The sequence below is a fragment of the Scylla paramamosain genome, chromosome 2 (genome assembly GCF_035594125.1).
Source record: "Scylla paramamosain isolate STU-SP2022 chromosome 2, ASM3559412v1, whole genome shotgun sequence".
NCBI classification, from domain to species: Eukaryota; Metazoa; Arthropoda; class Malacostraca; order Decapoda; family Portunidae; genus Scylla; species Scylla paramamosain.
The window spans coordinates 21,175,301-21,187,691 of record NC_087152.1 but is presented as its reverse complement, the minus strand read 5'-3'; the positions used below and the strand labels follow the sequence as shown (position 1 = coordinate 21,187,691).

General features: G+C 38.6%; 1 protein-coding gene across 4 annotated transcripts in view; it reads left to right on the top strand.

Moving 5' to 3' along the window:
- The window catches only part of LOC135111742 (actin-related protein 8-like), a 301,644-nt gene that overhangs the window by 157,267 nt on the left and 131,986 nt on the right, over positions 1–12,391 (top strand). For all 4 annotated transcript variants that reach the window (XM_064025446.1, XM_064025438.1, XM_064025431.1 and 1 more), the window contains one exon: positions 1,834–1,950. In XM_064025446.1, coding sequence (XP_063881516.1) covers positions 1,834–1,950 — 117 coding nt within the window. The remainder of the gene's footprint in view (positions 1–1,833; positions 1,951–12,391) is intronic.

Genomic DNA, 12,391 nt, shown 5'->3' with positions numbered 1-12,391 from the left:
AGTTATCTTGGCCCTGGTGGCGTAGCTCACCAAATTCTTCATTGTGTTAACATGACTAAATCCAAGGTAAGTACAAAGGAGGTAGCAAATTTCCTATTGAGCTCTTTGGTAATATAAAACAAAAAGTGATGTTTTTGTTTGTTTTTTTAAGTTTCATCATCTTAATTGATTTGTAAGCTTACAGAAAAGAGTCAATTTTTTTGTTGCATTCCTGGTACTAATACTAACAATGAATATAAAAGCTACAATTTATAACAGGAGTGTAATGGAAACTACTTTTGTGTCCTGACTGGCTAACTATGAGGTCACTCAGTTGATACCACTAAGCTTCATCACACTTTGACAGCTTATATTTGTGAGTCAGGAAGGTAGTCTGTTTAAGTGTTATTATGACCACAAACCCAGTCCCTCTTACAGCTGCTGCTCACTTGGGTCAGCTTCCCTATGTAGTCTAGTGCTGGACATAACAAGACACAAGTCCAGGTAACTCAGCATGGCCACACACACAGCAAATGCCTCTAGGTTGCCACCTTGTCTCACCTGCAGGAAAAAATACAAGACAAAACTTTTCACACTTGTTGAGAAAGGACTTGCAAGAACACATCTTAGGGAGAGACACACACAAGTACCACACAACTAGGCGAGGCTTTAATATCCTGTGAACAAACTGCCCACAGCAGTGTCTACCCACAGCTCATTAAGATATTATGGCACGTTGCTTCGAGTTCAACCAATCTTTGATTTCTCAAAAGACCAACTGTGTCCCTATAACAGTGATGAGTCTGGAGAAATGGAAGACAATCAGACATGAACATGAAACAGGTGACCAGTTGCATGAAGACACTTGACTGACAAAAAGGACAGTGCACAAATACTTGACAAAGGAGGGGACACTAGCCCACTCCAAGATGGATGAGGAATTCATTATTTTGGTTGGTAAACATGTTTTTTTTTATTATTATTATTCTTTAATATTGGCTTCTTGGTCCTTTAGACGATAGATGCAACTTTACATATGGGAGAGTTTTAATACAATCTTGAATTGCAAAGAAGAAAAAGAGGAAAGTTTACAGTATTGTGCTGGGTTTGGCATTTTACTGGGGCTGAAAAGTAGCACCAAAGTTGAGGCATTTACTGAATGGGAAATAAGCTAATAAGAGCTTAGACCAGGAAAAAAAAAAATCCCATCCTTAGTGTAACACGTGTGAAAATATAATGAAATACACTTAAATACGGTACAATGTGTTAGACATATTTCTACACATATAGCTTACACACTCTTACCTTTTAAACATAAAGCTCACCAGAATGCTTAATGGATAGTCCCTATCCAAGGGTTTGGATGGGCCCCACAACTCTTTTTAATTCCGTTTATATTTCTTTCATCACTGTCATCACCACTCATTTCTGTTTTTGTCATCTGACTCATCACATTCACTGGTGCATCTTCCTTGAATATTATTTCTCTTCCACAAATTTAGAGAATTCTTCATTGAACATGAAGTTCACTATGGTTTCAAGCCAACAACTCACTTGTACTGTACCTTGAGCTGGCTTGCACTGACACTTTGTGATGGTAAAACTTCAAAACTTTTGGTGGCACTGACCATGTGATTCAAATGTGTATGTTATTGGGAAACACCTAACTGATTTTTTTATGAAGGTCAAACCATGGAGATCCTTTAAAATTAAAATTGACTGCCAAATATGGCACAGTACTATATGGCACTCAGATATTTTGAATATAAAATAATGGAACACAATTGCACATTCAACAGTCTTTTCCCCAAATTTGTGATGGTCTACTAAGTTAAGGTCTTAAATTTTCCATAGGATCATGTAGCTGCTACCTTTGGAGCTGGACTGGGCTATGCCTGTGTGGTGGATGTTGGTGATCAGAAGACTTCAGTGTCCTGTGTGGAAGATGCCATTTCTCATCCAGCCACAAGGGTATGTATGTAAATATCAAATTTGATTTTTTTTTCTCTCTCTTTTCATGTGTTAAGGGCACAGAAAAAAAAACTGCTCATAATGTTACTCCTAAAAGATAACTACAGGCAAAGAATAAAAAATTCACCAGTTTAGTTTGTAAGATGTCATGCTTTACTTGGAGACCATATTGTAAAGATTATTTGGAAAAAGACTGGTAATAGGACCACATTTCTATGGAACAGTAGGCAAGTCCACCTCTACCCTCTTAAGGTGCAGCTTGTCAGTACACCTTACTGGGTAGATATTTTTTCTCATAGTTTTTATTATTTTTATGCCTAACTTTTTCTAAGACTTAAGTTTGCTTCAACAAACTCTAGCAAACATTATAACAACCCATGTCTCCACTAGAACACTACAATAGTCATGCCAGCTGCCAGGAATCCTTGTGAGGAGGTAAACAAGGCAGTGGACAAAGGTGGGATAGGTTAGTGGTGAGAGTGGCCCAAGTTAACATTCATGGAGTAAGTGCAACTGCTAAAAAGAGAGAGTTAATGGAAAGTACAGGGAAGTCCCAGTCATATGATCAGTTGGGTTCCATTTGAATTTCTAATATAGTGAATTCTTGTATAACAAAACATAACTAATGGCAAAAAATGGGTTAGGTTCAGTGTCTCCTTGTCAAAGGTAAGTTTTCAAAATAAAGTGTATGATATCAAAGCTAAAATATACTATACCAAGTACAACAAATGTGTTTATATTTCAGAACTATCTATGAAGTAACCTGAAAGAGAAAGCTGCACACTAAGAAGATGATTTCATATTAATTAAACATATAGAACATGCATAACATTCACCAATGCATAGTTAATGGTAGGAGCATGTATGGTACGTAGGGGACAGGGGAGGGGTACAGGGTTCTCTTTCAGTGCTCACAAACTCATCCCTGTGCATTTGAATCATTGTACATCATACAGCCTGGATGTATTTACCTAGTTATGGTTTATGGGAGGGGAATAATCTCATAGTATCCCATCTCTGTATCTATCCAGTTTGGTCTTAAAAGCATGGACAGTTTTGGTATTCACAAAGTCTTCACTGAGTTCATAACATTTGTTCAAATTTTTGTGAGAAAAACTATACTTCTTGATGTCTCTTCTCCTGTTAACTTTCTTCATCTTCTTACTGTGTCCCCTTGTACTCTGTGTGTTTAAATTTATAAAACATTCTTTGTCCACATTTTCCATACCATTTATCATTCTACAGATGTTTATTAAATCTCTTTCTCCTATTTTCAAGGGTAGGAATTTCCAGCATTCTTAATCTTTCTTCATAGGTCGACTTACTCAACTCCAAAACCATCTTAGTGACTGCTCTTTGTACTCTTTCCAATTTTATACTATTCCTCCTTGTATGAGATCACACCACTGCTGCATAGTCTTGGTCTTATCATGGAAATCAACGACTTTTTTATCATTCCTTCATCTAAATATGAGAATGATATTCTCACTCTTTAACAAATTCATCATCCTCCAGTAATTTTATCAGTGTGTCTGTCTGGAGTCAAATTTTCAGTAACTATTACTCCCAAATCTATTTCTTCTTTTGATTTCTTTAATTTCACATTATCCATCTCATAATGATATTGTATTCTTTTTTTTACTCTTACCAAACTCCATTACTTTACATTTGCTTAAATTGAACTCCATTTGCCAAGATTTACACCATCTATTTATCATATTTGAATCATCTTGCAGCACCATAAATTCATTTACATTTTCTACCCTTCTCATCAGCTTAGCATCATCCATCATCTGCAAATAAGTTCATATAACTATCTATTTCTTCATTCATGTCATTCACATATATTACAAACATTATCGATCGCAACACTGACCCCTGCGGGACACCACTAGTTACTTTCAGCCAAGATGAATTTTGGTCTTGTATTACAGTTCTCATCGCTCTATCATCCAGTTAATCCTCCATCCACTCTAGCAGTCTTCCTCCAGTTCTTCCATAATTTTTTATCTTCCATAGCAGTCTTCAGTGTGGTACTTTATCAAAAGCCTTCTTCAAGTCTAAGTAGACACCATCCACCCATCTGTCTCCTGCACAATATCACCTACCCTTGAATAAAAGGAGCATGATCTTCCCCTTCTAAATCCAAATTAACGACTTACCAAAACTTTATCTCATTCCAAGTGTTCCATCCATCTTGTTCTTTCACATAGTTTTCCTACAGCACTAGTCAAGGACACTGGTCTATAGTTTAGTGAGTTTTCCTAATTTCTTCCTTTGAATACTGGTGTAATATTTGCTCTCTTCCAAGTTTTTGGTACTCTTCCCTGCAACAATGATGTCACCACCATACTGTGAATTTTATCAGCCAGTTGTTCTCTACATTGTTTCAATATCCATTTTAATACTCCATCTGGATCAGATGCTTTATTTACATTAAGTTCTTCCACCTTCTTAAATATTTCCTTATAACTGACTGGGACTGTACTTAGTATATTCCTCATCATATTATCCCTTTCAGCATCACTCTTCCCTTCCACAGTAAATACCAATCTGAAACTTTTGTTCATAACCTCTGCCATATCCTGTGCATCCTCATAGACTTTTCCTTCAACTTTCAGTCTTGATACACCTTCTCTCTTCTTCATCTTCCCATTAATATGTCTAAAGAATAGTTTGGGTTCATTTATACACTTTTCTATAATATCTCTTTCACATTTTCTTCTCTCCATTCTTATTATCTCAATGTACTCGTTTCTAGCATCAGTATATTCCTCCCATCTGCTCTCTCAGTTTTCCTCTTCTTCCATCTATTCCAAGCATTTAACTTACAATTTCAAGCCTTTTTGCATTTCGTATTGAACCATCCCTTAGCCTTTCTACGTCTTGCTCCTCCTCTTGGTACAAATTTCTCCACAGCAGTATTATATATCCTTATAAATTCATCCTATTTTTCCTGAACATCTTCTGCATGTTCAAAGTCCCTCCAGTCCATGGCAACAAAGTACTTTCTTAATTTTTCAAAGTCAGCTTTACTATATTTAAATCTTCTTACCTTATAATTTTCACCAATGATTGCATTTTAATTTTTCAAATTAAATCCCATCAACACATGATCACTTTTACCTAGAGGGCTATCATTGTATATAGTTTCAATAATTTCCATGTCCTTGGTTAACACTAAATCAAGCCTTGATAGTTTATCTCTTCCACTAAAACTGGTATCACAATCAACCCACTGAGTCATCAAATTTTCCACTGCCTTGTTTAATAGTCTATTACTCCATGAGCATTTAACTCTCACAGGAGGAGGCAGTAGACACCTGCCGTAACGATAATTACTCCCAGCAAGGTCTAAAGCACTGTTCAGGGGGTGCTGTGAACTTATCATTAAACCCAGCTGTGACCTCACTGAACGTTTCCCTTTGTGTCTCACAACACAAGGGGGCAGTCACAGCCTGCCCTCTAAAGACAACTCTCTTCCTCCACACAAAACTACAAGCACTTAATAACACACACACCCTTCACTCAAAAATATTAAAATCATCATGGCGACTCCTACACCAACCTCGGAGTCCCCATCTGGGGAGGGGACCATAAATGTCCCCAGGTCGGACTGCCTTTCTGTCGACGACCCTAAGTGTCTTGACACCCCCCCTCAACTTTTTCTTCATTAACTTCGGCAACATTCGCAGTCTAAGATCTAATTTTCAATCTGTAGAACACCACCTCTCCTCTTCTAAACCTCATCTTCTTTTCCTCACTGAAACTCAGGTGTCTGAGGCAACTGACAGTAGCCCCTTTTCTGTTCCCTCTTACTTTCTCTATCCTCATTTTTGATTCAAAGCTGGATGCTGCGTTTATGTGCGCAATGACTTAACCTGCTCTCGTCCCCACGCTCTTGAATCTTCCGAGTTTTCCACCATCTGGCTACGACTACAGAGTCACTCTCATACTAAATTTATCTGTGCTGTATACCTCTCTCCTAACTCCTCTGACTATAAGAAATTCTTTGACTACTTAACTTCCAAAGTGGAGCACATTCTGACCCTCTTCCCTTTTGCAGAGATCTCCATTCTTGGAGATTTCAATGTTCACCACCAGCTTTGGCTTTCCTCTCCCTTCACTGACCATCCTGGTGAATTAGCCTACAACTTTGCTATCCTCCATGACCTAGAGCAATTGGTGCAACACCCTACTCGTATTCCTGACCGTCTTGGAGATACGCCCAACATTCTTGACCTTTTCCTGACCTCTAATCCTTTTGCTTATGCTGTCACCCTTTCTTCTCCGTTGGGCTCCTCCGATCACAATCTCATATCTATCACTCCAATCCCTCCTCAGGATCCCCCTAAGCAAAGGTGCCTCTGGTGTTTTGCCTCTGCTAGTTGGGGAGACCTGAGGAAGTATTTTGCTGATTTTCCTTGGAATGACTACTGCTTCCGTGTCAGAGACCCGTCTTTGTGTGCTGAGTGCATAACAGAGGTGATAGTGTCTGGCGTGGAAGCGTACATTCCTCACTCTTTTTCTCATCCTAAACCTTCTAAACCTTGGTTTAACACAGCTTGTCCTCGTGCTATACATGATAGAGAGGTGGCCCACAAAAGGTACTTAAGCCTTCCATCACCAGAATCTCATGCACTTTATATTTCTGCCCGGAACCATGCCAAGTCTGTTCTCCAACTAGCCAAAAACTCCTTCATTAACAGAAAATGTCAAAACCTTTCAAGATCTAACTCCCCTCATGATTTCTGGCATCTAGCCAAAAATATCTCCAATAACTTTGCTTCTTCTTCTTTCCCTCCTCTATTTCAACCAGATGGCACCACTGCTATCGCATCTATTTCTAAAGCTGAACTCTTTGCTCAAACTTTTGCTAAAAACTCTACCTTGGACGATTCTGGGCTTGTTCCTCCCTCTCCTCCACTCCCTGACTACTTCATGCCACCTATTGAAATTCTTCGCAATGATGTTTTCCATGCCCTTGCTGGCCTAAACCCTCAGAAGGCTTATGGACCTGATGGTGTCCCTCCTATTGTTCTCCAAAACTGTGCCTCTGTGCTTGCACCTTGCCTAGTCAAACTCTTTCAGCTCTGTCTGTCAACATCTACCTTTCCTTCTTGCTGGAAGTTTGCCTACATTCAACCTGTTCCTAAAAAGGGTGACTGTTCTAATCCCTCAAACTACCGTCCTATTGCTTTAATTTCCTGCCTATCTAAAGTTTTTGAATCTATCCTCAACAGGAAGATTCTTAAACATCTATCACTTCACAACCTTCTATCTGATCGCCAGTATGGGTTCCGTCAAGGCCGCTCTACTGGTGATCTTCTGGCTTTCCTTATTGAGTCTTGGTCATCCTCTTTTAGAGATTTTGGTGAAACTTTTGCTGTTGCCTTGGACATATCAAAAGCTTTTGATAGAGTCTGGCACAAAGCTTTGATATCCAAACTACCCTCCTACAGTTTCTATCCTTCTCTCTGTAACTTCATCTTAAGTTTCCTTTCTGACCGTTCTATTGCTGCTGTGGTAGATGGTCACTGTTCTTCTCCTAAATCTATTAACAGTGGTGTTCCTCAGCGTTCTGTCCTGTCACCCACTCTCTTCTTATTATTCATTAATGATCTCCTAAACCAAACTTGTTGTCCTATCCACTCCTACGCTGATGATACCATCCTGCACTTCTCCACGTTTTTTCATAGACGTCCAACCCTTCAGGAGGTAAACATATCATGCAGGGAAGCCACAGAACGCCTGACTTCTGATCTTTCTAAAATTTCTCATTGGGGCAGAGCAAACTTGGTATTGTTCGATGCCTCAAAAACTCAATTCCTCCATCTATCAACTCGACACAACCTTCCAGACAACTATCCCCTCTTCTTCAATGACACTCAATTGCCCCCCTCTTCTACACTGAACATCCTCGGTCTGTCCTTTACTTATAATCTGAACTGGAGACTTCACATCTCATCTTTAGCTAAAACAGCTTCTATGAAGTTAGGTGTTCTGAGACGTCTCCACCAGTTTTTCTCACCCCCCCAGCTGCTAACTCTGTACAAGGGCCTTATCTATCCATGTATGGAGTATGCTTCACATGTCTGGGGGGGTTCCACTCATACTGCTCTTCTAGACAGGGTGGAATCAAAAGCTTTTCGTCTCATCAACTCCTCTCCTCTAACTGACTGTCTTCAGCCTCTCTCTCACCACCGCAATGTTGCATATCTAGCTGTCTTCTACCGCTATTTTCATGCTAACTGCTCTTCTGATCTTGCTAACTGCATGCCTCCCCTCCTTTCGCGGCCTCATTGCACAAGACTTTCTTCTTTCTCTCATCCCTATTCTGTCCACCTCTCTAACGCAAGAGTTAACCAGTATTCTCAATCATTCATCCCTTTCTCTGGTAAACTCTGGAACTCCACCCCTGCTTCTGTAATTCCACCTTCCTATGACTTGAATTCCTTCAAGAGGGAGGTTTCAAGACACTTATCCACCAATTTTTGACCACTGCTTTGACCCTTTTATGGGACTGGCATTTCAGTGGGCATTTTTTTTATTAGATTTTTGTTGCCCTTGGCCAGTGTCCTTCCTACATAAAAAAAAAAAAGAGTTTTCGCTTCCAGTAGTTGTCAATTTCTCCGAGTTTTATCTCCTTACAATTAAAATCACTAACATTATCATTACTTTCCATCACTGACTTTTCAAGATCTTTTAACACATCTACCAACATCTCTTCATGCTCTTCTTTTCACCAACCATTGGTCATAGGTGGCACATACACTTCTACGTAATTCATTATCCTTCCATTTCCACTTCTAATCTTCACTTGTAGAATTTCAGACTTGTCTTCACTTTTTATTAACTTCTCCACTTTAATACATTTTTTAGTCAGAATGATCACTCCATCTCTTCCCTTGTCACTTCTATTTTTCATCTATAAATCATATTCATCATCAACAGTGTCAGGAGTTCCCCCATTAATTTTTCCATTTTGTCTCATAATACAACATCCAGTGCAGTTCTGTCTAATAACTCATTTATTTCCATTTTTGTTAACATTAATCCATTTACATTAGTATAACATACTTTACTTACTGTGTGATGTACCATTTCTTTATTCTCATATCTCTTAACTCTCCAGAAAACTTCTCTTCCATTCATTGTTCATTTTTTTTTTTTTTTATAGCCTCATTTACCAGCTCCTTTTACTTTAACCTTTCATCCAGATCTCATCCAGGCCCCTGTTTATCCATACATTCTTATATTCTTCAACTCCAGACGACCTCCAAGTCCTATTAATTACTTCTGCTTGTACCTGCGTTGCAAACCTTATTTTTATGGGTCTCATTTTTTCTTCTTCGTATTTCCCAGTTCTGTGGAACTCTTCCACTTGCTCTACTACCTGACAGTCTTCACCCGTCACTTTCTTCAGTAACTTATTCAACAAATTCTTTTCCTTTTCTTCTCTTTGAATTCTGCTTACTATTTTCTCTTCCTTTAATCCAAATACAATTACTTGTTTATATTTTTCTACAGTGTCTCTCACTAACTTTTTCTCTTCTTCAATAACATTTACCACTTTTTGTCTCAGGTTTTGTTTGTCATTTTCTTGTTGTTCTGCTATTTTTTTTAGTGATTCATCTTCAAATTTATGTTCATTTAACCACTCATATTGCCTCATTTCCACATCCTTTACACTTGCCTTCGTTTCCTCATTTCCTTTTTGAACAGTTTTTACTTTCTCCTCTTTTTCTCCAAACAGTCATTTTCCACCTTTAACTTCTCATTTTTATCTTCCATCTCAGTCAACTTTGTTGTGGTATTCACCAACTCATTACCTATCTCCTACTGGTGTGCCTCCAATGTCTTTATTCTCTCCAATAACTTGTCCATACACAAAATCTTTCTACACTGCAATCTAATTCAATTCTCTTTCTTCTCCAGTAAAACCTTCAAAGGATCCCCTTTCCTTTGGGGTGCTGACCTCTGCCATCTTTGTCCAAAATGTAAACAAACCAAACCAAACTTTCCAAGAGACAGGATAACTATACTCATGGCATTGTTTCTCCTCTCTCTAATTACTGCCTAGGTATTCCTGGATCTTTATAACATATCTTGTTCCGCCATGAGCGATTTGTGTTATTCCTTCTTTCTATATGCAGAGCACTAGAAAACATGTCCTGTCAGCTCTGCTGCCTGTGTTAGCAGGAGGATGTAGGAGGTCGTGCATTTTAAACCTGGTAATTTTACTTGCCTTGGACTTAAGCTTGTATCATCAAATTTTTGCTCTCGTATAAAGAAAATAGTCTCTAATTTACTCATCTCATATCAATGATTCCTCATATATTGGATGCTTGTATAATGGGGCCTCCCTGTAATAGGAAGGGAAGGAATTATGTAACAGGAGTGCAAGAAACATGCATGAATGGAAGGACTGCATGAATGGAAGTGAGAGTGAGGTGTGGGAGGAAGTGGGAGGAGGGTTTATGTGGTGTGGTATGAATGAAAGAAGCAAGGGAAGAGCAAAGGAAGGATGTCCACTCATTATTTCCCAACAGTTTGTGGAAGGAAATAGAGGCAATTGGATAGTAAGAATCTGGGATGTTGTGGTAATAAAAAAGTAGGGGTAGTTAGGTAGGCAGACATGGACTGTAAATGCAGGAAGTGAGGAAGAGAGAGAAGAGATGAGGAAAATCTTGAAAGGTATAAATGAATGCCTTAGGAAAATTGGTAGGGGGAGAATGGTAGTGTTAGTTGCAAATATGAATTAAAAAGGTTGGTAACAGTTTACAAGCCTAATTGACTATATAACAGAGAATGAGAGATTGAAGAAGGATGTAATGGATGTCTAGGTAGTGAAAGGGATATATGATGGTTCAAATTGCTATACTGTAGTAGTTGGGATGGAAATGAGAGAAAATGGAAATATAAGAACATAAGAACATAAGAAATAAGGGGAGGTGCACGAAGTGACCAGGCTTACACGTGGCAGTCCCTGTTTGAAATATACCTATCTATTTCCATCTATTATCCCCATCCATAAACCTGTCTAATCTTCTCTTAAAGCTCCCCAATGTTTTACCACTAACAACATGATTACTGAGTCCATTCCACTCATCTACCACTCTGTTTGAGAACCAATTTCTTCCTATTCTTCCTAAACCTAAATTTTTCAAGCTTGAACCTGTTATTTCTTATTCTATCCTAGTTGCTGATCCTAAGAATTTTACTTACATCCCCCTTGTTATAACCCTTATACCATTTAAAGACTTCTATCAGGTCCCCTCTTAACCTATGTCTCTCTAAAGAATGTAAATTTAACTGCTTTAATCTTGCCTCATAAGGAATACTCCTCATCCCCCATATCCTTTTGGTCATTTTCCTCTGTACTGATTCTAATAGACTTATATCTTTCCTGTAATGTGGGGACCAGAACTGCACAGCGTAGTCTAGATGAGGTCTGACCAGCTCCAAGTATAACTTTAATATTACTTCTGACCTTCTACTTTTAACATTCCTAAAAATGAATCCTAGTACCCTATTTGCCCTGTTTTTGGCCTCTATGCATTGTTTTCCTAGTCGGAGTTCAGAGCTAACTATAACTCCTAAATCTTTCTCGTACCCTGTACCTACCAGAGTTCTGTTGTTTAATGTGTACCTACTGTGTGGGTTTCCTTTACCTATGCTAAGTACTTTGCATTTGTTGATATTAAATTGTATTTGCCATCTGTCCGTCCATTCATTCATACTATCTAAATCTGCCTGCAAGGTGATGGCATCTGATTCTGACCTAATTAATCTACCTATCTTTGTGTCATCCACAAATTTACTAAGATCACTACTAATTCCACTATTCAAGTCATTGATATATATTAGAAATAACAAATGCTCTAATACTGATCCTTGTGACACCCCACTAATTACATGACCCCACTCGGATTTAGAGCCGTTTATTACAACTCTTTGTTGCCTGTCGTTAAGCCATGACCTTATTCAGCCTAACACCTTCCCATCTATCTTGTGTGCCCTAACCTTTCTCAGGAGCCTTTGATGGGGTACCTTGTCAAATGCTTTACTAAAGTCCAGATATAAGATATCACAACTATCACCATTATCTATTGCCTTGTACACTTTACTGTAAAAACTAAACAAGTTTGTCAGGCAAGACTTCTCCTTCGTGAAGCCATGCTGTGACTGATTTATTTGGCATATCCTGCTTTTTTTCCTGGCTGAAGACAGTTAAAAAATACTCATTCAGAATTTTACTAAACTCCCCCCCCCAGAACTAACCAACTCCCCATCTGCTGCCTTTAATGGACCTATAGTATCCTTATTCTTCATTCTGTATACCTGATGAAATCCCTTGAGGTCTGTCTTTGCCTGGCTGGCTACCTTTAATTCATAATTGCCCTTAGCTTTCCTTGTTAATCTCCTGACTGTTCTAATT